This window comes from Peromyscus leucopus, chromosome 16_21 (genome assembly GCF_004664715.2).
Source record: "Peromyscus leucopus breed LL Stock chromosome 16_21, UCI_PerLeu_2.1, whole genome shotgun sequence".
NCBI classification, from domain to species: domain Eukaryota; kingdom Metazoa; phylum Chordata; class Mammalia; order Rodentia; family Cricetidae; genus Peromyscus; species Peromyscus leucopus.
In genome coordinates, this window is record NC_051084.1 from 12,690,032 (window position 1) to 12,717,929 (window position 27,898).

The 27,898-nt window shown below is 50.1% G+C and overlaps 1 protein-coding gene across 2 annotated transcripts; it reads left to right on the forward strand.

The window, feature by feature from the left end:
* Positions 1-281: 281 nt before the first annotated feature.
* On the forward strand, positions 282-27,893 carry Rnf8 (ring finger protein 8). Of its 2 annotated transcripts, XM_028885037.2 has the most exons (8): positions 282-554; positions 5,279-5,407; positions 11,567-12,286; positions 14,448-14,507; positions 17,254-17,343; positions 20,211-20,318; positions 21,572-21,776; positions 27,451-27,893. In XM_028885037.2, the coding sequence occupies exons 1-8, from the start codon at positions 444-446 to the stop codon at positions 27,465-27,467; spliced, it is 1,440 nt and encodes a 479-aa protein (XP_028740870.1). In that variant the 5' UTR covers positions 282-443; the 3' UTR covers positions 27,468-27,893. The 2 variants fall into 2 exon arrangements, with proteins under 2 accessions (XP_028740870.1, XP_037055370.1); XM_037199475.1 differs by lacking the exons at positions 14,448-14,507; positions 17,254-17,343.
* Positions 27,894-27,898: the final 5 nt, after the last annotated feature.

Sequence of the window (27,898 nt, forward strand, 5' to 3'; positions counted from 1 at the left end):
CCATCCACCAGGTCGGTGAAGCCTGAGGATCGGACCCGTGAAGTCGCCGGGCTTGGCTGCAGGCGACTTTGCTCGCGGGGCCATCCTCCGAGCCCTATTATTATTTACTTTGCAAGGTTTCGGACTGGCCTGGAACTTTCCAGCCCTGACCTCCCTCTCCGATCACTGACCGGACCGGATCCGCCAGGGGCGTTGGATCCGCTCTCCCCGCCCCACACCTCCGCCCTTCCCGCCCGCGGCCCCTGACTTCCCGCTGCGCACGCGCACTGCCCGCCCTCCCAGCCCAGCGGCGGGCGGGGCGTTCGCGTCGACTCGGTTCCCCCGGCGATTGCTTCTGTCTGTTGTTGAGTTATGGTGCGGGACGGGACCCCCGGAGGCGGCTGGCACCCGGGCTGGAGTGCGGCTCGTTGCTGAGCGCCGCCCCGGTCGGTGCCGAGCGGGCTATGGGCGAGCCCGACCCCTTGGTCTCGGGGCAGCTCGCGGCCGGCCGGAGCTGGTGCTTGCGGCGGCTGGGGATGGACCGCGAGTGGTTGCAGCTGGAGGCTGCGAGTGAGGTGAGGGCGTGCGGCCTGGGGGGGGTGGTGGCTGCGGGAGCTGCGGGAGCTGCGGGATCGGGGAGGCTGAGAGGAGCGGCGCCCCGCCGACCCGGCTTGCGGGGAGGCACCCGGGGCGGCCGCGGGGTTGGGCCGCCTCAGGGGCTGGCGGGACCGGGCCGCGAGGCCAGGCGAGGCCGTGGCTTGAGAGGCCCCGGGCTGGTGGGTGGGTGGCTGCGCGGGAGCGAGGCCCCGTGCCAGAGCCGCCGTAACGGACGCGGGGCCCTCCGAGAGTAGGCACGGTCCCCGTTAGGGTCTCTCAGAGCCTTGCGATGACCCAGGTCACACGGGGAAACTGAGGCCGAGGCGTCCCCACTGACCCCGAGAATGGCGCACCGGTCCGGATGGCCGCGGAGGGCCTGTGCTCTCTGGAGTTGATTTTGAGTGTGATCACGAGTTTAAAAAGGTGGCTCACCTAACATCCTCCAACTTTAATCCGAAAAAAAAATAAAAGTCTTCCATTCCATCCCCGAGAAGTGGCGCGTTGGGGTGAGCCACGATTGCACGCACCCTCGACGTGGGTCAGGGACAGTCAGCGATTCTCGCCAGAAACTGCTTACAGTGTTTGATAATGCAGGCTTAAAGGGCTGGTGCTGGGGCTCGAACCCAGGGCCTCGTACCCGGAAGGCAAGCACTCTACCAGCTGATCCGTAGAGTTCAGCTCCATCAATGCAAAACTAAAAAACAAAAAAGGGGAGGCACAGTTATAAGTGGAGAGGAGGTGCTAGGATTTGGTCTCGGAAAAGCCAACGGTGGGCCGCCTCCTTGCAGTCCGCTCTGGAAGGAGAACTGGGTCAGAGCCCCTTGGGCTTTGGGAAGCGCAGTACCGAGTGTTGGTCGGCATGTGTGCTGGCTGGTCTTAAGGCAACTTGACACACAAACGAGTTATATGAAAGGAGGGGATCTTAATTGAGAAAATGCCAACGTAAGATCCCACTGTAAGCGGGACGGTAGTGGCGCATGCCTTTAATCCCAGCACTTGGGAGGCAGAGGCAGGCGGATCTCTGTGAGTTCGAGGTCAGCCTGGTCTACAGAGTGAGATCCAGGACAGGCTCCAAAACTACACAGAGAAACCCTGTCTCGAAAAACCATTAAAAAAAAAAAAAAAAATCCTGCTGTAGGCAAGCCTGGAGGTCATTTTCTTAGTTAGTGATTGATGGGGGAGGGCACAGCCCACTGTGGGTGGTGCCATCCCTGGGCTGGTGGTCCTGGGTTCTATAAGAAAGCAGGCTGAGCCGGCCAGTAAGCAGCACCCCTCCGTGGCCTCTGCATCAGCTCCTGCCTCCAGGTTCCTGTTTGAGTTCTTGTCCTGACTTACTTTGATGATAAACAGTGACCTGGACGTGTAAGCTGAATAAACCCATTCCTCCCCAACTTGCTTTTTGGTCATGGCGTTTCATCGCAATAATTAAATTAAGCTCATTGAATTGGTAGGGTTGAATTTTTTTTTTTTTTTTTTTTTTTTTTTTTTTTTTTTTTTTTTTTTAGATAAGCTGTATATTCTCAATTGAGGGACAAACATAGTTTCTGCTTTTGGAGTTTATGGCTTGGAACCAGGGAAAGAGAATTTATAGAATGAAGGATGTCTTTCTGGGTTGGCCAAGGTGTGGCTTATTTAGCAATATTCCAGAGCAGGTCCGGCTTTAAATTAGCAGGCATTGGAGAGCCGCTTATTTTTTCATCTGCTTTACTTCATCTGATCCCTGAACATTCATTCACTAGTCTCTCTCAACCCTGTTGGGAAACGTAATCAAGTGTTGACTCCCTCACTGAGACTCAGTTCGGTGAACTAGTCCATCACTTCTGAAACGCTTGGCAGCTGTGGGGTAGCAGGGGCGAGAAGACTGGAGAGCACTCACTCCTCCACACCTTCTGTACTGTGCCACAGACTGTGTGGGATCACAGCTATGGAGAGAGACCCATGCACACCAGGAGGAGCTGGAGACCCTCCTTGGGGGCCTCTGTGTAAGAGGAGCCTGCCTGGAGATGCCCGGAGTCGGCCTGTCGGCAGAATGTGGAGCATAGCCTGCAGAGTGGGGAGAGAGTTTGAGTGGGAGCCAGGATGAGGTTCTCAGATGATGGTGCATGTGGGTGTGCAGCAGGTCTGGGGAGGTGTGCTGGCGTCGTCTAATACAGATGAGGCAGGACAGCTCCCTGCCTTTCCAGTTCCCCTCAAAGTTCAGCTTTCACAGATATAATCAAAGAACATGGGTGGATCCTCATGTGTGTTGAAGGGAGTCCTTTAGTAGATTATCTTAATAAATTATAAGTTTATTAAGGTACACAATATTTTGGGGAACACAATACCACCACATTTCCTCTCTTTTTGTCTAAAATTAAAGAAAGCTTATAACTAATACAAGAAAAACTATCCAATAAGTATATACAATATATACAGCCAAAAATTACATTAATGATGTTTAGTCCATTAACATTTGAGAGATTCAGATAAAAACTCCATTATATATATTAATGTCTTTAAACTTGGTAAACCAGTCTAGAGATTTTGGTGTAAGCACAGATGAGTAGATTTATTGCAGGCGAGCTACTTCAGACCTGCAAAGGAAAGCTGTGTCTTTGCCTTGTTTTTCTCCTCTTGGTGTTCTTGAATCTGGGGGTTGGGAAGGGGAAGGAGTGGTTGGAGTACTTCCTGGTTATTTCAGAGACGGAGCCTTGCAGAGGAGGTCGGGGCTAGTGAAGCCGGACAGGAACAAGAGATCGTCTACATCGATGACAGTGTGCTCCAGGGTTGTAAATGGAGCAGTGCCCAGGAGAGTTCTTAGGTGACCGACCAGTGGTGCTGAAATAGAGCCATTGTGGACTCTAGAACTGGGCAGTGAAGGGGGTGACAGGGAGTCAGGGACAGTTCCAGAACAAGGTGCTCTTCTGGTCTTCTGTACTGTTTCCCCTGATGGCAGCCAGGCTGTTTCCCCTCAGATAGAATATGGAATACTTCCTCTAAAACAGCTACCAACCCTGGAAATTGTCAGTGCATATGGATGGTAGATAATTCCTAAATGTCCCCCATCACCACGCCAGTCCTCAGACCTTGACATTCTCCATTTCAAAAAATGTGTGTATGTGAATGGTTGTCTGTATGCTGTGGGGTATTTGTAGAGGTCAGGACAACTTCAGGGAGGTCTCTTCTCCCAGGTGGGCCCAGTTAAGAGATACTTAGACACAGACAAGAATCAGGAAACTTAAGACCTGGATCTCAGAAGAGCGTCACTTCTTTCCCTCACGTGTTTATGATTAGGTCACCAGGAATTGTGATGTGTGGGCATCTGAGCTTTGTTTCTGTCTTCTACAGAAACTCAAGCTGTTCTTGTGGGTAAGTGGGCCTAGGACTCAGGGAATTTGGTAGACTTGCAGAGTGTACAGCCCGTGTGTGTATGGGTGCCTGCAGGGGCCAGAAGAGGGCATTGAATCTGGATTTGGAGTTATGAGCTCTTTTGAGCATCTCTCTAATCCCCATTTTATTTTACTTTATGTCTTGACTGAAGGTACAACATTAGCTACCATATCAGTTTCATGGAGACTAACGCTAGAAGGAAGGTTGTGTCTGTCTGTCTGTCAGATTAAAAAGTTAAAGTCTTAACAAGGCAGTGTGCTAGGCTGAACTAACAAGATGGAAATGACCAGAAATCGGCGTCAGGTCCTGCATTGGGATCCACATTTGCCAACTAGTCAGGTAGAGAGACAGCATAGTAATCTTGGAGGAGAGAGGATGGAGAAATGTAATCATTTCTCAGGCCGAGGATACCTCGGCAGTGTCTTCGAGCTCTGTGAAAGCTGTGCCCCACACAGTAGCCATGCCTAGAGCTGGGAAAACGATACGTGACTTGACTTCGTAGAACTTGAATTTGTTTTTCTTAATAACAGCTATAACAACGAACGAGGAGTTCTCTCATAGACTGTTGATGACAAACTCAAACTCAGGGAGGTAAGGTAAAGTGGCTGGGACACAGAGGGCCAGGAATGGTGACTTGGGAGACACTTCGCAGCTATGTGTAGAAGGAGATTGGAGATTTCCTGATGTACCCAAGGCAGACCCAGGGCCAGCTGGAAGAATTTTTAGAGAAAAGGATGCTAAGTTGGCCATTTCAAAGTCCAAAGCCTGTCTTAGTATGTATGAAGGCAGTGTGGAAGATGAATTGACAGGAATGTGAGGGAAGAAATGATGTCTCACTGGTGACCATTCAGGGTTGCGCTAGCCTGAGAGTTCATATTAACTCCTTTATCTTTTGAAGTTATTATTTTATGTGTATGATTGTTTTGACTGCATGTGTGTCTGGGCAACACATACATGCCTGGTGCCTGGGGGGCGGGGCGAGAGGTGATGTTTACCAAAAGAGGGGATCAGATCCTCTGCAGCTGGGATTATGGATGGTTATGAGCCACCATGTGGCTGCTGGGAAGACAAACCCGGTCTTCTGGAAGAGACTGAGCCATCTCTCCCGCCCTGCACGGTTCAGTGCTCTCCTCTTACCACAGCTTCTTGCCTTTGTCTCCCTGGTGGCTCCCTGAGACAGCTGGGGGGGGGGGCAGACAGCAGATGAGAAATTGAGGTTCCGTAGGTGTCTGCTTTCCTAAGCCAGGACCTGTGTACGCTGCTGGTTGGTAAGATTGTAAAGAACCCCCTTTTTAGCACAGTGACTGTGCCTTACATTGCCTCTGTCTTTCAGGTAACGATTGGTCGAGGATTTGGTGTCACTTACCAGCTGATATCAAAGGTGTGCCCTCTGATGATTTCTCGAAACCACTGTGTTTTGAAGCAGAATCCCGAGGGACAGTGGACAATTATGGACAACAAGGTACATGAGCTCACACAAGCCTAATGATTTCTATTGAGTTTTATGCATTTTATTTATTTATTTGGTTTTTTGAGACAGGGTTTTCTGTGTAGCTTTGGCCGTCCTGGAACTCACTCTGTATGTAGCCCAGGCTGGCCTCGAACTCAGAGATCCGCCTGCCTCTGCCTCCCGAGTGCTGGGATTAAAGGTGTGCGCCACCACTGCCTGGCTGAGTTTTATGTGTTTTTAAACATTATATTGCTATTGTAACTTGTGTGGCTTTGGTAGGGGACAGTATGTGAATGTGAGTGCAGGTGCCCGCAGAGGCCAGCCAGATCTGTCTGGCCCTGGAGATACGGCAGTTGTGACCTCTCGGTGTGGGTGCTGGGAACTGAGCCGTGTATGGGAAGCTCTTAACCCAGAGCCATCTCTCCAGCCCTGCTAGATATTTTTAAATTTCCTTTTCTTTTCCTTTTTTTGTTTTTCGAGATAGGGTTTCTCTGTGTAGCTCTGGGTTTCCCAGAACTAGCTCTGTAGACCAGGCTGGCCTTGAATTCACAGAGATCCACCTGCCTCTGCCTCCCCAGTGCTGGGATTAAAGGCACATACCTTTAATCCCAGAAAAGTTCCTTTTCTTAACACCTGATAGTTGTTCTCTAATATTCACAAGTGTAGCCATGCCCTGCTCCCTTTCCAAGGTGCAGCGCTTCCGTGTGCTGTAGGAAGTTAGGCTGTGCGAGAGGGTTGCTGATGGCCTGGAGTGAACGCTACTTCTGAGGGAGTGTCTGGAGTGGAGCGGTGGCTCCTTTTCCAGAACTGAGACCATATTTCCGGGGAAACTGGCCCCTTTGGAAGGCGCCAGAGGTCCTGGGAATCTGCCGAAGCTTCTGGAGGGCAGGAGACCTGAGGCAGAGAGAGAGAGCTGCTGCACTGCTCCTTCCCTTGAGCAAGCCCTACACACACACACACACACACACACTCATCTACACACACACACTCATCTACACACACACACACACACACACACTCATCTACACACACACACCTACACACACACACACACACACACTCATCTACACACACACACACTCACCTACACCTACACACACACACATCTACACACACACACCTACACACACACACACATCTACACACACACACTCATCTACACACACACACACACACACTCATCTACACACACCCCTACACACACACACACACTCATCTACACACACATACACATATACACACACTCATCTACACTCACACATACACATACACACACACTCATCTACACTCACACATACACACACACACACTCATCTACACACACATACATACCTACACACATACATACACACCTATACATACACACTCACCCTTATACACACACTCACCTCCACATATACCCACAACCCCTCCACACACATCCCTACATAAACTCACACGCACACATACATATGCACACACACCTTTAAAATAAACCTGCTTGGGACTGGAGAGATGACTTAGCAGTTAGGAGCACCGACTGCTCTTCCAGAGGACCCAGGTTCAATTCCCAGCACCTACATGGCAGCTCACAGCTGTCTGTAACTCCAATTCCAGGGGACCCAGTGCCCTCACACAGGCACACACACACAGACAAAACACTAATGCTCATAAAATAAAAGTAAATAAATTAAGACAAGGGCTGGAGAGATGGCTCAGAGGTTAAGAGCACTGGCTGCTCTTCCAGAGGACCTGAGTTCAATTCCCAGCAACCACGTGGTGGCTCACAACCATCTGTAATGAGATCTGGTGCCCTCCTCTGGCCTGCAGGAATATATGAAGACAGAACAATGTATACAAAATAAATAAATAAATCTTTTAAAAAGAAAATGAATTAAAACAAAACAAAAAATCCTGCTTAGCTATTGGTGTTCTCACAAACATTTTACTTTGAATAAAGGGTTTTTCCACTTTAAATATTTTTTTAGATTTATTTTACTGTGTTACTTACATGTATGTGTGTCTGTGTGTATTGTATACATTTATGTACAGGTGCTTGAGGCCAGAAGAGAGGTTTGTGTTCTCCAGAGCTGGAGTTGGAGGCAGTTGTGAGATGCCTGTGTGGGTGCTGGGACTCGCATTAGGGTTCTCTGGAAAAGGAGCAGGCGTCTGGACTGCCGAGCCATCCCCTAGTCCCCTAGTTCCCTTTAAATAAAGCTTAAAGTCACCCGTCTAGTGGGAAGTAACGAAGTCCAGGGATTAGGAAGCACCGAAAGTGCAAAGATTCAAGCCCCCAGGATTGAATGGAGGTCGACCCGGGAGTGGGGAGGTTTTTAAGATGGGGTCTTGTTTATGTAGTGCAGGCCAGCCTCAAACTCACCTGCTACTTGGTGATTTCTACCTTTGTGATGTAGAATCTGGCATCCCAAGTCCTGTGAGTATTTTACGTGGCTAAGTCTCTGTGCTTGGAGTTCTTTGGTCTGCTAGCATCAGCATCATTAGAGTGCCCCTGAGTTCTGTTTGCTGTTCTAGCCCTTATCTGGTGTACTTGGTTTTTGTTTTATGTGTATATCTGTGTACTACATGCATGCAGTACCTGGGGAAAGCCAGAGAGGGCATCAGATTGCCTGGAACTGGAATTACAGATGGTTGTGAACCTCCTTGTAGGTACTGGGAATTGAACCTGGGTCCTCTGCCAGAGCAACTAGTGCTCTTAACCACCGAGCCATCTCTCCAGCTCTGGCATACTTCTTAAAAATTCTGATGACAGGCCAAGGACATGGTTGAGTAGGTAAAGTACTTGCCACACAAGCACGAAGACTTGAACCCCTGGAAAGCCATCCGAGGTACTGAGTGTCTGTAATCCCTGAGCTCCCACAGCAGGTTGACAGGCAGCCACAGGAGAGTCCCCAGAACAGCAGCCATGAAATCCGCTCTCACCAAAGGGGAGGGCAGTTGGTAAACATATTCGATGATAGTATAAATTAAGGGTTTCTTCTGTTCTTGAAAAGATGTCGTTGGGCTGGAGAGATGGCCCAGAGGTTAAGAGCACTGGCTGTTCTTCCGGAGGTCCTGAGTTCAATTCCCAGCAACCACATGGTGACTCACAACCATCTGTAATTTGATCTGGTGCCCTCTTCTGGTGTGTAGGCAGAATACTGTATACATAATAAATAAATAAATCTTTAAAAAAAAAAAAAAAAGAAAAGATGTCGTCAAGGAAAGGACAAGCAAGCCCTAGTGGACACGATTGCTGTGCACCTAACTGGTGAAGTACGCCTGTGTATGTACAGAGCTTCAAATCGGGTTTTTCAAAAGACAGATATAACCCGGTTTCTGAAACAGATTAAAGACAGGTACATCACAAACGAGTGTACACATTCTACTCACTGTCCATGGAAGTTGTTCAGACTCAAAGATCAGGGAGATGCAGTTCCAAACCACAAGGACAAGGGACAAGTGCAGTGTCTTTCTGCTCTAGAGGGAAGGTCACCTGATACAACCACTTTGAAAATACCTAGCTCATTCAGTTGAACACACGTATAGTAACAAATGTCTCTAGGGAACGTCTGTAATGCCCACCCACATAGAACGCATCACAGAGTATTTCCACAGTGGACGCTGCCATATTGACATAATGCCGAGTAAAAACGGCTCCACAGCAACTAGCCAGGCATGTGTATGCCCACAGCCCCAGAACTTGGGAGTAGGGTAGGACAGAAGATTCCATGCCAACCTGGCTATGTATCCAGACTATCCCAAAGAAACAGAGTGTGGGCTGGGAGATGGCCAGGCAGGCCTGAGGCCCTGACTTTGATCTTCAAGAAGCTGTGGGTGGCAGTGTGTGGCAGTGGTGGCAGTAGTTCCAGAGCTGGGGAGGAGGTGGGCAGAGGTAGAGTTCCTAGAGCTCACTGGCCCGTCAGTCTAGCCTGATTGCTGAGCTCTGAGCAATCAGAGACCTTGCTCTTGTAGAGGACCCACCTCAGGCGCTTCACAACCACCTGTGACTCCAGCTCTCTGGGTCCCCTGACTTCTGTGGGTACTTGACCCTCAAATGCGCGTGCGCACACGCACACACACACACACACAATTTAAAATAATAAATCTTTCTTAAAAAGTGAGGAAGCCAGGTGTGGTAGTGCATACTTTTAATTCTAGCACTGGCAGGCAGGTCTCTGTGAACTTCAGCCCTGCCTGGTCTACAAAGCAAGTTCCAAGCCAGCCAGAGCGGCACAGTGAGACCCTGTCTCAAAAAAGCAAAACAAAAATAACAATGAGGTGAACTGGAGCTGGAGAGATGACTCAGTGGCGGAGACCACTGGCTGCCCTTGGGGGGACCCAGGTTCAGTTTCCAGCATCCACATGGTGGTTTGTGACTGTTCGCAGCTCTGGTTCTAGGAGTCTGTTGCTCTCTTCTGACCTCCATAGGCACCAGGTGTACACGTGGCACACAGACAGACATATAGACAGAATAAACACATCTGGTATGGTGGAGAACATCTGTGCAACACCAGTGCTGCTCTCTGGCCTCATACACACATGCATACACACACACACACACACACACACACACACACACACACACACACACACACGACAGCAGGAAAGTTAGACGCGAGAGTACGTTTTATATGATGCCATTTAAATAACGTTCAGAACCTGGTGAAATTATTACGTCAGGGCACTAGTCCCCTTATGAGGGAAGGAGGGACTGGTTGGTTTCTTGGATTCTTTGATGTGCTTTTTAAAGCCATGTCGTAAATAGCACTGAGGTGTTCGCGTTGTGATTATTCATCTAGCTGTACGTTTTTGATTTATCCATTTATTGTGTTTCGTTAGAGACATTTAGAATATTGACTAATACATTTTTCAGATTGCTAAACTAAAAAACACGGTATAAATGTCAGTTTTAGTCTCAGTTCAGAAGTGAGTTGAATCTCTGGCCTCTCCCCCAGAGTTAAGAGCCTCACCAGTGATGTTAGAGCTCTGGCTAATGTTAAGATTGTCATCTCCATTTAGCATCCCGTCTCTACTGGCACCTTTATAGGCTGTGCCCTATGAGTCTGTACTTAGTTGTGGCCTTGCATTGCCCTTCCCACAAACAGCTGTTAAGACTGTTCTCGTCTGTTCTGTCCTAAGTGTCTTTACCTAGTAAGAGGTTGAGCACAGAATGAAGTGACTATCAGTTGTGCCCGGTACTGCCCTAAGTACATTAACATGTTAAATTCACACAGGATCACCAGAAAGATTATCATCTTTACAGACACAGTAACTAACCCCAAAGCAGACGAGCCTGCCCCGAGTCACTCAGCTGTTAGGTCATGGAGACACGTTGCAAACCCATGCAGTCTGACCAAGATTGCTGTTCGTTTTCAACTTCAGTGTTGGGGATTGAACTGGGTCTTCATGTGCTTTCACCCCAGAGCTCCACCCCTCCCTCTCCATGCTCTTAACAATGTAGCTTCATTAAGACAAGAAGCTAAGCAGCCAAGATGTATGCTACTTGAGTGTCATGCTATGCATTTTACAGTGTTGGATAGAGTCTAGACTTCCCCACTTTAGAGACAAGGCTGAGACACAGAGGTGTGACGTCAGGTTGCTGAAGGCACGTAACTGATAAGTCCAAGGTGTTGAAGTCAGTGTGAGCTGAGGTCGGAGCTCCAGCTCTGTTTGCTACGCTATAGTACGCGTAGACCAGCAGCCGCCTGCGTTCCTTGGCTCAGGTCCCACCCACAGTCTGACTCCCCCAGCACAAAGTCTTGGCTTTTGTGCACTGGGAAGTGCCGTGCTTGTTGAGTGTGTTGAGGGCCCACGTGGGAACATGGGTGACTCCTGGCTAAGCCTGCCTGGGGTTTGTATTCTTTCCATCCTGGAGTCATTGCCTGGAGTTGAGGTCAATAAGAGTGATTGAGTTGCTGTTCTTTAGTGCGCTGCGCGTTTTGAGGAAGGTGATTCTTGCCTGTTACACAGGCAGTTCTCTGCGGAGGCATGAATGTGAAATATAGGTAGAAAGCCAAAGCACTGTGTGCACTGTGCTCTTTCCAAAGATGGTGCTTTATGAACCTTTCATTTCCATTTGTTCTCAAGGGTTTTCCTTCTGAAAAGGCAGAAGGTTTTGTCGCAACAAGAGAGAAATTCCATTAAGAGGAGGAAAATCATGAGCTTATTTTGTTTTTCTTTTCTTTTCCCTAGAGTCTGAATGGTGTTTGGCTGAACAGAGAGCGTCTGGCACCATTACAGGTTTATTGCATCCAGAAGGGAGACCATATCCAGCTTGGAGTGCCACTGGAAAATAAGGAGAATGCGGAGTATGAATACGAAGTTATTGAGGAAGACCGGGAGAGGCTGTCTCCCTGCCTGGCCCCAAAGAATGAACAGACCGGGGAAAAAAATAAAGACTTGAGAACTAAAAGGAAGTTGAGTTTGGATGGACTAGAGAGTCCTGCAGCTGACGGTCCCTCGGATCTCAAATGCAGAGTCACTGCACTGTCCTGCAAAGCTCTTGAGCCGGTGAAGTTACAAGTCAAAGGTGAAGCGGCGAGTCAGCCCTTGGGATGCTCCTGTCCTAAGCTGACTTCTCTGGAGCCTCACGCTTGCTCTGCTCTCCCAAAGGTCATCGAACTTTACCCTAAGAAGCAGAAGGCCTCCAACCCTTCCGCATCTCAGAGCAGCTTAGAGCTGTTTAAGGTGACCATGTCCCGGATTCTGAAGCTGAAAACCCAGATGCAGGAAAAGCAGATCGCTGTTCTGAATGTGAAGAGGCAGACCCGGAAGGGGAGCTCGAAGAAGGTCGTGAGGATGGAGAAGGAGCTGCAAGCCCTACAGTCTCAGCTGTATGCAGAGCAGGCTCAGCAGCAGGCGCGGGTGGAGCAGCTGGAGAAGACTTTCCAGGAGGAGCAGCATCACCTCCAGGTACCACAGAGCTGGCAGGCAGAGGTGCCCTCGGCTGGGCAGGCACTTGGTGAACTTCTGGCTAGAGTTGTCTCTGAAGCCAGCCCAGATGCTAAGCACAGGAGACAGGATGGGAGCAGAAAGCCAAGGTGAAGTTTTGGAAAGATCAAGGTTTCAGCACACTGGTGGGGTCAGGAGCCAGTTAGGGCGCCAAGATGAGTAAGGTGACGCAGAAGCCGGCTGGGATGTGACTGATCTCTGATCGAAACCTCAGGTGTTTGAGATCCAAGATAAATTCAGGGAGAAGCCGGGTAAGGGCTAGGGTACCACAGACCGTAATGTCCTTGGGACTCATTTCTTTGCTCTGTGTGCCCAGAACCAAGTCACAGCCCAGAGCTGACTGCCCTTGTACGTGACAGCTTGTTGGCTGTGAGGTTAACTCTAGCTAACGGGGTTGTGGGGGCGGAGATGATGGTTTTCCTATCTTGATCAATCAGATTGCCATGGAAGGGCACACAGCTGGCCATGATAAGCCACATCCTTTACTAGAAGATAAAAGAAGTATCTGAGTGGTCTGGAGGTAGGCCCAAGCATGTCCTGGTCTCCAGATCGTGGGCTTAGATGACAGGCTCTTGCCAAAGCTTCAGGCTGGAGCTGTCCTGTCCCTGCTTAAAATGTCAGTTCCCAGATGGCAGGAGCCTTGTCAATCCTACCCTAGTCGTTCAGGTAACGGTGAATGTCAAGAACCCCCTGTTGTTGACTTAGAACCTGGAAGGACCAGTCACAGCTGAGGTGAAAAGTGTTTTATCTTGCTTGGGTCTCTCTGGGCGAGTAACAGTATGTAGTGGTATTGGCTTATTTCTGAAGAATTTATAAATTTCATTTATTTTTTATTTATTTTTTTTTTTTTTGGTTTTTCGAGACAGGGTTTCTCTGTGTAGCTTTGCGCCTTTTCCTGGAACTCACTTGGTAGCCCAGGCTGGCCTCGAACTCACAGAGATCCGCCTGCCTCTGCCTCCTGAGTGCTGGGATTAAAGGCGTGCGCCACCACCGCCCGGCTAAATTTCATTTATAATCATTCTAATCTCTGCTGTCTCCTCGAGCGGGCAGGAATAGCAAAAGCCATGGCTTACCTAGGCGCCTTCAGGGCATGCATGGTGGGTGTACATAGCTTCTGCTTCCCTGTCCAGCCCAGACAACTGGAGTTTACAGAGGGTGGGAATCGGCTGCTGTTCAGGGTATCACACCTTCGCTGAGCAGAGTTCTCTAGAGGACCGTGTGTTCAGAAACAATGGAGCACGCCTGGGATTACCACGCGAGGCTACTCCGTGTGCTGAAGAAAGAGCTGCAGAGTCCTTCCTCTGGGCAGAAGGGTAAAGACAAGAGACTGGCTCAGCGAGGATTTCTTCACGTCATGTGCGCGTGACTTCAGGAAGCATACCCAGCTCTGTGTGTTAGCTGCGTCTCCCTCTGCCCCGGGCTAGCCTGGCCTGCCACCGCTCCAGAAGCTGTTGCCCCCGGCCTCATGCTTGGTGTTTGGAGCGCCATATTGCCTGACGCTGTATTTAGAGTTCTGCTTGGTATTAAAATGCTTAGTGTTGTTTTTAATCATTAAGTAATTTATCTTGTTGAGACAAGATGTGCTGCCCATTAGCACACTGGAAGAATGATTTTCAGGGTTGCCCATTCAATTATGAACGATTCAAAATCCCCCACCTGTAGGTAATTCTTAAGGCAGCAAGAACACAGGCTGTGTGGACGAAGCGGGCCGCAGATGAGTGACGGTTTCAATGGCTGCCGGAGGGAAAAGGCAACAGAGACCCAGGCGAGGGCAGAGTGGCTTGTAGAGGGTGGTCAGCGTGGGGGGGGTGGGGGGCTGGGGTTTGTGTCTGTGCCTCACTTCCCGGTCTTAGCCATTTGAGGACATGGCGTCAGGTGAAGGAAGAAGCCTAGGCTGTCCACCCTGTTTGCAGAGCCGCTCAGCTGCCGGCTTGAGGCTGAAAGCCCCGGATGTGCAATGGTGGAGCCGAGAACAGTTCAGATCCTTGCCGACAGCAGCCTGAAGTGAAATGGGTTCTGTCTGCTCCCTGCCCCATGCTGTTCCTGTCACACCTGCTTGTTCAGGATCTTGTCCCCTCCCCCTGGACTGCAGGGAAACCTTCCTTTTGTTTTGGCTTTTCAGGGTTTGGAGAAAGAGCAGGACGAGGATCTGAAGCAACAGCTGGTCCAGGCCCTGCAGGAGGTAACCCAGTCTCCCCCACTTCAGAGGCCGTGGTGGTTGGGAGTGGGGAACAGCCGGGCATCACGGGTCACTAGCTGCCTCCGCCTCGGGCCCACTGCTCTGTGATCTCCAGTCTGCGAACAGAGCTGGTGGCAGATGCTCACACCATCCGGTTGGAGATTGGCAGCCTCACAGATACACACCAGCTCTCACATGGAAACTTAGGTCTTCATCAAGTAGAAGCCGCCCTGGTGATGACGAAACAGCCTGTAGGAAGTTTGGAAGCTCCCTGGAATAGGGGCTCTACTTCCGGAATAGTAAAGGCAGCAGAGGGGAGATGTTAGCTAGGGCTTGGGCCCGAGGGCCTTTGTACCTCGCCATCCCTGCACTGTGGCATCCAGAAACCACTCAAGAAGGTTCCAGTCAAGCATTCTAGGCCAGTTTGAGGATGTACAGTCTAAAGCAAAAGCAGCCACCTACAAGAGTGACACTCAGGGCATCCGTCACCTAAAAGACGGCTTGTGGTTTGTGTCATTGAATCCTATGGCTGCTTTTACGTGGCTGCCTTTTGTGTGCTCTTGTATATTTTTAAAACATCTTCCAGCTGGACGTAGCAGCGCACACCTTTAAGCCCAACACCTGGAGGCAGAGGCAGTCCGATCTCTGAGTTCCAGGACAGTCTGGTCTACAGAGTGAGACCCTGTCTCAAAAGTAAACATCATCAACAGAACACCCTTGCTTCGTCTTTGGGCTTTGATTATGACCAGCAGTTTGGTACAAGTTTAGTCAAGGTTATGAGATGGTTAGCCCCCCTTGAGCACAGTGAGCAGCAGCTTTGCCTGTAAAGCTGCTCAGGGTCATCTTTCTATTTCTATTGCAGACCTGTGCCTCAGCCTTGTCGCTGCTAACAGTTATGTGAGAAGGAGCCTGTCTTGATTTCCTTGTGGGGAGGTGCACAAATAGCTTTGGAAATAATTAGGTGAAAATTATATCTTTGGAATTTTATTTTTTGAGCTTATCTGCTTTGTAGGGTGAAAGGTTAGGCATTGTTCCCATTTGAGTACTTACATTTTGTTTGTTTTTATTCTTTACTTAGTGTGTGAAAGTACACAAGCGCTCACGTGTGGGGCTGGAGACCTGAGTTTGGTTGCCAGCATGCATATATATTAGACAGCTTACAACCTCCTGTAACTCCAGCTCCAAGAGACTGGACACCCTCTTTTGGCCTCCCAGGGTGCCTGTACACAGCTAGCTTGAACTCATACAAACACACTAACATAAAAACAAAAACACCTTTAGAAATAAATGAGCACATTAAAAAAAGTCGTGTCTGGGTGCTCACGTGCCACAGTGTGTGTGAGGACAGCTTTCAGGAGTGGGTCCTCTCCTCCGTGAGGATTCGGGACTCCAGCTTGGTCATCCGGGTTCTCACTGCAGAAGCCTTTCCCTGCCGAGCCATCTCCCTGCCTCCTGTGGAGGGCTTAAACTAGTGTTAGATGTTCGGAGCCGGCTGGAGGACTCGGCGTTTGCCGTGCAGAAGGTCTGGTCTGTCACCGGCTCCCTGGTGGCTCCGGCAGCTGACCTGCTCTAACACAGGAGAACATGTGTGTCATGAGGTGCTTCGTCATGCAGTCATCAGTCAGCGTGGTTTCAGGTCATACTTGGCCATCGTGCGTGAGGGACGTGCCACTGCCAGATGACACTGTTGATCTGGTGTTCTCCTTCCAGACTGGTAGAAGAACTGGCCTTTACACAGGGTTTTCATAGCCTTTTCAGAATGCTTGTCACATTCGGTATCTTCTTATCAACACTTGTGGGAGGGTGACGTGTTTCCCATTTTATAGATGAGATAGTTAGGGAACATGAACATAATTAGTGGTTAAGATGAAGACCTAGACCTTCAGGTAACCACACCCTGATGCATTTGTTTCTTTTTTCAACTTTTTTAAAAAAGATTTGTTTAATGTTTTATATGTGTTTGTGTATGAAGGTATGGTGTATGAGTTCAGGTGCCCTTGGAGACCAGGGGCATCAAATCCCATGAAGCTAGAGTTACAGGAGATTGACCTGTCCGACGTGGGTGCTGGGAACTGGACTCGGACCCACATACTTAACAGCATGCTGCTCTTCAATAAATGCTGAGCTGTCTCTGCAGCCCCTAGATTTGTTTCTTGAAATTGTCTGCAGAGAAACACCTTTATTCTACCTTCTTTAAAGAGCATTCAAGGTGAGAGTCTTAAGTGGGAGCTGTACTTATGCACCGGGGGACTCAGTTTTCTTCCTTTTTTTCTGCTCTCCCTCCCTCCCTCCCTCCCTCCCTCCCTCCCTCCCTCCCTCCCTCCGATCCTTCTGTGTTCTTTCCTTTGCTTGCCCGATATCAAGCCTAGGCCCTCACGCACACTAAGTATAGGGTCTATGACTGGGTCACATCCCAGTCCATAAATTATGGTGCGTGGCTGGAGAACCTGTGGACATTTGGTGTAAGGAGTCAGTCACAGTGTATCAGCTGTTGGCACTTGGGCATGCCAGCTTGTAGAAGACCCTAGCCAGGTTAGTTAGCCAGGTTAGTTCGAAAGGACTAACAGATTTGCTGCCCACCCCCCTGTCCTGATCCATCCATCCTGAATGAAAGAAGGCTGCTTTTGAAATTGGCACCACTGGTCCCTAACCCAAAGTCACTGAGCCTCCGGAGGGAAGAAGCAGAGGTGTGTGGCCAGCCAGGGTGGTTCCGCGGCCCGTCCTGATGGCTTACCTGCTCTTTCTGCAGCATCGAGCTCTGATGGAAGAGCTGAATCACAGCAAGAAGGACTTTGAGAAAATCATTCAAGCCAAGAACAAAGAACTGGAGCAGGCCAAGGTACTGGACAGAGGGGCTTAGAATCTAGTTAGCTCGCGACGCCCGGCATTCCCAGGAATGCACGGTTGCTGTGGTGAGTAAAGACAGATGCCCTGTAAAGGTCTCACTAGAGAGAAGCTGCTGCCTGGTTGAGAATCTCTGTGCTGGGAGGAGGTGACTGCATCCTGGCCTGTCTGGGGTTCTCTCAGGATGTGTCTCCCCCATTAAATCCATAGAACTCTTTGCTGTTGTCTGTTTTGTTTTGGTTTTGTCTGTTTTTTTCAAGATGGTTTCTTCCTGTAGCTCTGGTTGTCCCAAAACTCACTCTGTAGACCAGGCTGGCCTTGAACTCACAAAGGTCCCCCTGCCTCTGCCTCCCAATTACTGGGATTAAAGGCGTGCGCCACCAGTGCCCAGTAGACCTCTTAAATTATAAGTTACGAACAAATGCCTACCAGGGCCAGACCAGTAATAAAGGTGAGGAAGAGGCCTGGGCGTGAGGGCGCTGGAGGAGCTGTGAGGACCGAGCTGCTTCCTAACTCCTCCCCAGAAGGCCGTGCTTTTCTACCTGGCACTTGCCACCCAGAAACGCAAGCCCAGTCTGTCAGATCCGATTTCTTCATAGTAAGCAGAAATCCAGATGTTTGAATTACCCCAATTTTCAAATATTGTCAACAAGTTGTTTTTAAGTTTCTATAATCAAAAAGTACACATTTATGAGAAATTATACGGTTTTTCAATAGAGGTACAAGTTCAGATTTTGTTTGTGTTTTTTAAATATCATAAAGGCCAAGCTAAACCGAGCTGTGGGCGGCTAGTCCACAGGCAGTTTCTAATCTGCAATGAGTGTCTGGGTCAGGCTGCATCCTCCCCCACTCCAGAACTAGAGCTTTGGACAAAAAGGAGGAGACTGTGCCCCAGCAGATTTGATGTCCCTGTCCTGGGTGCTAGGGAAGGACCCGGTGCTCAGCTTCCTGGGCCCGCTCTGCCCTGAGCGACAGCCTCTAAGTTTATTGTGTTTGCTGAGACAGGACTTCACTGTGTACCCCAGGCTGGCCAGTTATGTACCCCAGGCTGGCCAGTGATCTACTTCTACCTAGCCGATGCTAGCACTGCTATCAGGCACCGCCCGCATGGGGCTCCCACAACTTTTCTTTTGTTTTTTTGAGGTGGGTCTCATAGTGCAGGCTGGCCTCACACTTACTGTGTAGCCAAAAATGACCTTGAACTCATTTTCTCTCTTAAAATATTTTTCATTATTTTGAACGTACAAGTAATTTGCCAGCGCTGGAGGGATGGCTCAGAGGTTAAGAGCACTGGCTGCTCTTCCAGAGGTCCTGAGTTCAATTCCCAGCAACTACGTGGTGGCTCACAACCATCTGTAATGAGATCTGGTGCCCTCTTCTGGCCTGCAGGGACACATGCAGGCAGAACACTGTACACATAATAAATATTTTTTAAAAAAGTAATTTGCCTGTATGTCTTTGCACCACATATGTGTGTAGTGCCTGAAGAGGCCAGAAGGGGATGTTGGATCCCCTGGAACTGGCGTTACAGACAGTTGTAAACTTTCTTGTGGGTACGAAGAATCGAACCTGGGTCATCTGGCAGAGCAGCCCATGCTGTTCACCACAGAGCCGTCTCTCCAGCCCCTCCACATAAACTCTTGGTCCTCCCTTTCTAACTCCCGTTGCTATCTCTTTGCCTTACCACATATTTTGAAACCCAAGAATTTAAAAATCCTCAGAGTAGACTGGTGAGGTAGCTCAGTGGTTAAGAACACTTGTTGCTTTTCAGGGGACCCAGGTTCAATTCCTAGCCCTCCACATGGTGACTCACAACCATCTATAACTCCAGTTTCAGGGGGAGTTTCCAACCTGTTACTAGGACATACATGGTGCATAGCCATGCATGTAGACAAAACACCCATACACATAAAACAAATCTAAAAGAGAAAAAAAAAATTGTCAGAGAAATGAGCCTGGATCTTCCTTTTCCCCTATGTGATTTGATAGTCTGTTTTGATTAGAAAAGAAAAAGAGGAACAATGAACCGACTGCTTAGATCTATTGTGAGTGGATTTTCCTCCCTTTCTTAGGCTCCTGTTCCTTTCTGTTTGGGGGTGATAGAACTAACTTACGACTTCCAAAGAGCATCCCGAAGGTCCTTCCTAAGGACAGCACCACAGGTGCTCAGACCTTGGGGAGAGCATGGGAGCAGAAGCGGGAGGCGGCAAGCTCCATACATACAGCTTAGCGCCTAAAAGTCCCGGGGGAGTCCGTCTTTCCAGCCATGCCTCCGGAAGAAAGGTATTATCCTTCGGTCATCAAGAGACGGCTGCCGACAACGCCTTAGTCAAGCCCCTGCCTCTGGAGTGCTCTTTCTATCCTGTCCTGTGAAGTTTTAGTTTAAGGGACACTTTACTACTCAGGCTGCAGCTTGTTAGAGAATATTTTAGTGCTCCCCCTCCCCTCCGCTTTGACTACTTTTCAAAGTTCTGCAGGCTGGGAAGTCCCAAGAAGGTGCTGGCAGACGTGGAGTCTGGCAAGGACACGGTTTTGGTTCACAGATGATGCCTTGTCTCCGTGTCTTCACTTGGGAGAAGAGCAGGGCCAGCTCCTGCAGGCTTTGTCCTGGGCCGCTCCTCCTGTCCGGCCCGTCCTAGCCACCTAAGGGCCTCACCCTTCATGCTGTCCCACTGCAGGTCAGCGTTCAGTGGGAACTGACCACAACAGCCCGGGAGAGGGGAGACAGGAGCTAGCGTCCCTGGGAAAGGGTGACCCCAGGGAGCTGCACCGGATCCTGCTCCCCTCGGCTAACCTTGCTCTCGTCCTGTCCTGCGTTCTGGTTTGTTTCCCTGGGTGACAGGTGGCCTTGTGTCTTTGCAGGAAGAAAAGGAGAAGGTCCAAGCACAGAAGGAGGAGGTCCTCAGCCACATGAATGACGTGCTGGAGAACGAGCTTCAGTGCATCATCTGCTCCGAGTACTTCATCGAGGTACGTGCTCGCAGTGCTCGCCCCACCCCCGTGTGGTGCGCCAGCTCATGGGCGGCTGCTGCGGCTGCTGCTGCAGGAATCACTGGAAAGAATTTATTCAGAAACCTAGTGCAGTATGTGCTCAAGATGATGTCTGAAGGCAGCCACTTCTCATTACATCGTGCAGGCTTCACCCGGCTTTTTGTGTTTGTTTTTGGGTTTTTGAGACAGGGTTTCTCTGTGTAGTTTTGGTGCCTGTCCCAGATCTCACTCTAGACCAGGCTGGCCTCGAACTCACAGAGATCCGCCTGCCTCTGCCTCCCGAGTGCTGGGATTAAAGGCATGCGCCACCACTGCCCGGCTAACGCTGCTTTTTTTCTGCTTAGACATTGGCTTAGCACAATTACCATTTTAACTGCAGTGAAAGCCTATCAGGGCCACTAGCATTAGAATTTTGAAGTATTGGAATAAAGCTGCCCACCAGTGCTGTCCTCTGCTCGGGCACAGGGCTCAGCGTGGGCTTGGAGTATGTCCTTTTGAAGCAGCCAGTGAATGCCATTGACTGTGTGGTTACTCTGAGTATTCAGGGCCAGAGTGTAGACATGTCAGGGCTTTGGGGTCCCTTTTGAAAATGAAGCACTCTCTCCTAGGCTACCATTTGTTACTTTGTTACCAGCTCTTTTAGTTTTTGTTAATTTCATTCATTTGTAACCAGTTCATTTTATACTGAAAGTGTTAAGGTATGCTGTCAAATGGCAGGTTTTTTTAGATAGCTTTGGAAAGTGCATGTATACACAGAGGGAGTCCTGTTCTGAGGCAAACTCTAGGGAGGCTGGATGTGCTAACCTTCTGCATCTCTCATAAGATCGGTGTCTTTGACTGGGTCACGTTGACTACAGGTCATTGGTTTCTGCAGTTTCTAGTCTGATGACTCCCTGCTGTGGAGAAACTCGTTGCTCAGGACTGTGGAAGCTACAGAAGATGGGAAGGGGGTAGAAATGGGCGGGGAGTGAGCATCTTTTTGTTTGGTTTTTGAGACGGTTTCTCTGTGTAGTTTTGGTGCCTGTCCTGGATCTCACTCTGTAGCCCAGGCTGGCCTTGAACTCACAGAGATCCACCTGGCTCTGCCTCCCGAGTGCTGGGATTAAAGGCGTGTGCCACCACCTCCCCGCATCTCAGAGCGTCTTTGTAAGATGGGATTGGGGGACCTTTCCTGTGGGCCTTGGAGAAAGTAAGAGTGGCAAGTGTTACTTGTGTGTCCTTTCACGTTGTAGGCCGTCACCCTGAACTGTGCCCACAGTTTCTGCTCCTTCTGTATCAGTGAATGGATGAAACGGAAAGTCGAGTGTCCCATTTGTCGGAAGGACATTGAGTCCAAAACCCACTCCTTGGTTCTGGACAATTGCATTAATAAGATGGTGGATAATCTGAGCTCAGAAGTGAAAGAGAGACGGAATAGTCTTCTTAGGGAACGGAAAGGTGAGTGGCTTCTGAGAACTCCTCCTCATCATCAAAGGACTTCATTACTTCTGAACCACATCAAGTACTCTTTGGGGGTGGAGGTGGGGAATAGAGTTTAGTAAATGATTTTTTAATTAAGGTCAGGCAGGAGAAAAGGGAGTTAAAGGGAATTCAGACAACCACGTAGGAAAGGACTGAATTAGAATTAACCTGTAATTTGAGCATCCAAGGGATGGGAAGCTTAACTGTGTATATCCTGGTCCTTCCTTGGAGGGCAGTAAAGGAAAGCTGTGACTAGAAGACAGGCAGATGGTTTGCCATACGGACCACCAGATGGCGCTGTTGCTGAAGACGGCTTGGTTCTGCCGCTTGAGGTGACAGATTAGAAATAAGATGTGTTAAAGTCGGATTCACGACGTGGAGAGTACCTGGGGAAACATCCGAGCTCTGTTTGTAAGAGCCTTGGCTTGTGGCCGGGCCTAGCTCAGCAGTACTTCCCTGGTATGCACAAGGCCCTGGGTTCGACCCCCAGGGATGGATATTCCACATGCGTGCACCTGTTCTGTCTCCCAGTCGGAGGACTTTGGATGAAAAGATTGGGGAGAGAATGTTCATTGAAGTCAGGTTCTCAGCCTTCCCAATGCTGTGACTCTAATACAGTTCCTCATGCTGTGGTGACCCCCAAGGATGGAATTATTTTCATTGCTACTTCACAACTGCAGTTTTGCTGCTGTTATGAATCATGACGTAAATAGCTGTATTTTCCGATAGTCTTTTGGGGTTGTGACCTGCAGGTCGGGAACCACTGATTTAAGTGACCATGCCCACCTGGGACTTGCCGTGTTAAGGCCTGCAGAGGGCCACTTCTCTTGGTGGTGGCACCGCAGATTTTCCGAGCAAATCAAGGAAGCTCCTGGGTAGGATGTATTGGTTGTTGAGTAGAGATCCGTTGTGCAAAAGGCAGAGTGGGGATGGCTGTATCGTGCCGTCACTACCCTCTGGGAACTGGAAATTAACCAGAAGCTGCTGGCCGTAACGGCCAGCTGGCCACAGTGTGTGTGCCGTGGTCGTACTCCTAAGTCCGGAGATGCTGGGCAGCCTACGGGGCCAAGTGCTGTTGACAAGAATTGGGTGTTCCGTTTGTCGCTTTCTCCTCCCCCAGCCCTGCTACAGGTACCAGCTATTTCAAGTAGGGACAGGAATCTTGTGACTCCTACACAGCTGTGATGGGAAACCGGGCAGGCAGCAGGCCCCTCCTAGAGCTGGTGGTGTGGAAGCTGAGCGGGAAGCGTGTCTTAGGCGGTGGCTCTCGAGGAATGTGGTCCGAAGCTTGAAAGCGAGGGTTCTTGGTTGCTTCCCTGGTAGCTGCTGGAGGATTGTGTGCCCAGTGTGGAGCCCCCCAGATGTTACCTCTGCCCGTGGCTCTCCCCATTCTCGCCATTTCTGCCTTGTCATTCCATAAGAACACACACTGGCCCTGGGTGGAGAGCGATGCCCATCCTCCCCTGAGTGCTCCCAGCTCTTCTCATCTGCTGGAGGACAGACCGGCCAGGGCTCCGCAGCAGGGTGCTGGGCGGCATCACAGGAAGGACTGCTTACGCTGGCCTGGGCAGGGGGCAGTGAGAGGATCCTCTAAAGGAAGTGACGTGTGGGCCAAGTTTCCTGGCTTCCCGGATGCTCGTTTTCCAGCCAGAGGACATGGCACTCACCTTGCGGAACAGCCAGGACTGGGAGGGTCTGCTGGTGCCTAGAAGCTCGTTTGTCATCTTGCTTCCCTTCTGAGAGGACAGTGGCCCTGGCCCGGGAGCCAGATTCGATCAGGGTCAGGTTATGACCTTTGAGCTGGCATGTGTTGTCTGCGTCAGTGTGGGGCACCTAGGAGAGTTTGGTTTGCCCAGGGCATGCCTCACTGTGTTCTCCTGAGTCCACTCACGGCTGATGACTTCAGAAGAGCCCACGTCCCACGTCCATCTCTGTCTCCTCTGCTGTAGAGGGGCTGGTGTAGAGTAAATACCCCAGTCCTCTCCCATTCTAGCAGAGGATACTAGGCTACCCGGGCCTCTCTGGCCACGGTAGTGACGGCACAGGGAAGAGCTCTCTGCTGCATGCACTTCTGGCAGCCGGGTCCACTGTCTGCAGTTCTCACAGCAAGTGCAGCTCTGGGCTTGTCTCTAGACAGACTGAAGCTTCCAGTTCCAGAGCCGTCAGCAGCTCTGCTGGGCTGCAGTGTGGGGGCTAGAGAAAATTCTAGCTTAAAATGCCAGCTCTCTTTGAATGTTCTGGTGCCATTTGAAAGCTGGTTTAATCCTTAGTGCATGGGAATTTTTTTCTTTCTTTTTCTTTTTCTTTTCCTTTTCCTTTTTTTTTTTTTTTTTGGATTTTCAAGACAGGGTTTCTCTGTGTAGCTCTGGCTGTTCTGGAACTTGCTCTGTAGACCAGGCTGGCCTCAAACTCAGAGATCCGCTGCCTCTGCCTCCCGAGTGCTAGAATTAAAGGTGTGCACCACCACCTTCCAGCTTGCATGGGAATTTTAAAAAAAGAACTTAGGATCTGGGGCTGGAGAGATGGTTCAGTGGTCGAGTGCACTTGCTGCTCTTCCAGAGGACATGAGTTCAAGACCCAGCACCCACATAGTGGCTCACGGTAACTCCAGTTCCAGGGGATCCGACAGCTTGGGTACCAGGTATGCACACGGTGCACGTAGATACATGTAGATAAAACGCCCATACACATAAATAAAACAACCAATCAATCAATAAAATCAAGTCCAAAGAGCTTAGGCTCCGGAAAGTGGCAGGCGTTTGGTTGTTTCCCCGTGCAGATGTCCCGAGTTCTCACCTCACCGAGAGCAGTGCCCTCCTCAGCCTCCCTCACTGGCGGGTTCTCAGGGGGAAAGGCACCTCCTGACTGAGAAGCCTGAGGAGAGGAGCGGGTATGAGGAAGCTGGATCCAGAATTAAAGAAGCATGCCTTGAATCTGGGGTGGATAACGTACGTTCAGGTCAGGCATTTGTACCAGGGGTCACTGTGGCTGTGTGTAGTGTTGACACAGGCCGGAGCTGGTGAAGAGAGGGAGGGAACTTTCTTTCTTTCCTTCCTTCCTTCCTTCCTTCCTTCCTTCCTTCCTTCCTTCCTTCCTTCCTTCCTTCCTTCCTTCCTTCCTTCTTTCTTTCTTTCTCTTTCTTTCTTTCTTTCTTTTAAAAAAAGATTTCTTTTTTATTTGTTTTTTATTTATTTATTTACTTTTTTTTCAGACAGGTTCTACTGTATGGCTCTGGCAGTCCTGGAACTCAGTATTTAGACCAGACTGGCCTCTGCTTCCTGTTTGCTGGGATTAAAGAAAGGCATGGACCACCATGCCTGACACAAGATTTCTCTCTCTCTCTTTTTTTTGAAGATATATTTATTATGTATACCGTGTTCTGCCTGCATGTACACCTGCAGGCCAGAAGAGGGCGCCAGATCTCATTACAGATGGTCGTGAGCCTCCATGTGGTTGCTGAGAATTGAACTCAGGACCTCTGGAAGAGCAGTCAGTGCTCTTAACCGCTGAGCCATCTCCCCAGCCCCATCCTTTTTTTGAAGATCCACCTGCCTCTGCCTCTGGGACTAAAGGCGAGGGCCGCTAACCCCGTCAGGAAAATTCTTCTGCCAGAAACTTCCTCTCCACCTTTCCTTCTGCTCTTAATGAAGTGAATTAGCTGACAAGGTTGCTCACGCTCTGGTTTCCCCCGCAGTCTTTTCCCTGGTTCTGTGGTGGTTTAGGGGTGGGTTTGAGACAGTCTTACTCTGTAGGACAGGCAGGAACTCGCAGCTGTCCTTTGGGACCCTCCCAAGTGTCGGGATTTTAGGCTTTGCCACTGTGCCCTGCTTCCCCAGAGTTTCCTAAACGAAAGAAGCAGGCCTAGAGATGTAGCCGGCTGGTGAGCATCCTAACCCAGCTCCGGAGGCGGGCAGTATACAAACCCCAAGCAGCTGGAGGTACACTACTTTCCGCTCCGGTTTCTTCAGATCGCATCCTCCCAACCCCTTCTGCTGTATCACTGAATTGAAGCTTCTGATGAGCATGTGTGGTGCAGAGGGCATTGTGAGTCTGTACGACATGAGCTGTTCAGAGCCATCTGGCCTGTGACTTCTGCCCCTTCAGTTAGCTAAGAGGAAGTGGTCCAGAGAAGCTGGCAGGGTCCTGACTCTGAAGAGGTCTGTCTGCTCCCCTGGAAGCCTCCTGATGTTGCCCATCTCCTTTCTCAGAAGACAGCCTTGAAAGAAATACTTGGTGGGGTGGTTAGCAGCCAGGTGATACCTAGCAAATCACCACTAGACAGCAGCTACTTCTGTGACTCAGCACTGTCCTCAGAGACTGTCATTTACATGAAGACAGCATGGAGTTCCTGTCTGTCTGTTTGCCTAAGGAAAATGGCTCGGCAAGGTTGCACTCAGAATGTGCAGAACTACACTTGATTGATTGATTGATTGATTGATTGATTGAGGCAGGGTCTGCTGTGTAGACCAAGCTAAGCTCAAACTCAGAGATTCACCTGCCTCTGCCTCCCTACTTCCACCATGCCTAGCTATAAGTTTTTGATTTTTAAAAATCTGTTTTGTAAAATCATCACAGGATGACAACGAACAGTCATTACTAGAGGCATTTCTTCGTTCCTGCCTTTTTCCTTTTCCCGGTCTTCTGTTCCTTTCCTCGTCATTGACAGTTTCCTGTTTCCCTTTTCATCCTTGATTGATGAGTCACGATACCATTTGAGATAACAGGAAAGGTGGGGTGGCTGATAGTCAAGTGCTTACAAGCGTGAGGACCTGAGTGTGATTCCTGAACCACTTAGAAAGCTGGGCCTGGAGGCTCCTAAAATCCCAGGGCTGGGGAAGTGGGGACAGGCATGTTCTTGGGGCTCCCTGGGAGCTTCCTCAGTGGCCTCAGGTTGCAATGAGAGACTGTCTCAAAGAGCTGGGTGGACAGCCGAGGAGGGACCCTAAGGTCGGCTGTCCCCCCACTCACATGCACAGCTGTGATGCTCCCCTGCGTGCATCCGTTCAGAGAGATGACGGTGGCATCACAGGAACTGTGGGAGAAAGGACTGTCCATTGTGGTGGCCAGCTCTGGGGTTGACTGGATGAAGTAGCGACCCCGAGTCCTGGCACCTCTGACTTCTCGAGTCTGTGGTCCCTGTGATTGCAGACACTGTTCTGACTTAGCTCTGTAGGAGACTCTTTGCCTTGTCACCAGAAGCGGCTACCCGGGATAGAGGATGGCTTTCCCAAGTGCCGTGAGTCCTCTTCCATCACCCAGCCGCATAGACAGCTGTGTTCGAGAGAGCCACACAGTGCTCAGTAGCGGTCCTGGGCTGACCTTGAATACCTGTCCACCTCACATTTAAACAGAGACCCCGCGTGGTCTCGTGCTGCGGTCAGTGGCTCCTGAGCCTGCCATGTCTTGACGGTGAAGACGGCTTGCTGTGCCAGGTGGGATCCTCTAGCTGCTGGAGGCGCTTGGGCAGTGCCGTCAGCCCAGAGCCCGGCTTCCACCAGGACCAAGCCTCAAGCCGTGGCACGCGCTGGCTCACTTTCTCCCTTTACTCTGGTGGTTGTGGAGAAAAAGCGAAGGAGGGAAAAACGATAGAAGGGGGTGTGGGGGATGGAACACGGGCTCCTCCTTCATGTGTCTGTCTTTCTCTCCAAAGCAAAGAGACTGTCATGAAGGTCACCCTCCAAGGACATGTGAGAGACACTAGGGGAAGGCTTCTTGGAGTGACCTAGAGGATTCCTGGATTCCCTCAGGCTGCTCTGGACATCACCTGGGAGGTCACGTGCGGCAGAGACTGAGTTAGGAAGCCTGTATCACTGGCCTTCCATCTGCCAACCCTACCGACACCATCGTCTAAGGGACCGCGGGACTCCCCCACCGACCGCTTCACTACATGATGAATGAATTGAGTTGTACGTTTCCGGATGTGTTGGTTGATGTTGGTACCTCATGCACCCTGTTGACATCATCCTGGACAGCTGGGTGCACCCTATGGCTGCCCTGAAGGCAGCGTGCGTTTGGAGTCTGGTTTACCTTTCTTTGTGAAAACAAGATGTCATTTCTTAGAAATAAAATGTAAAACCCGCCAGTTGCTCGCGGGCTTC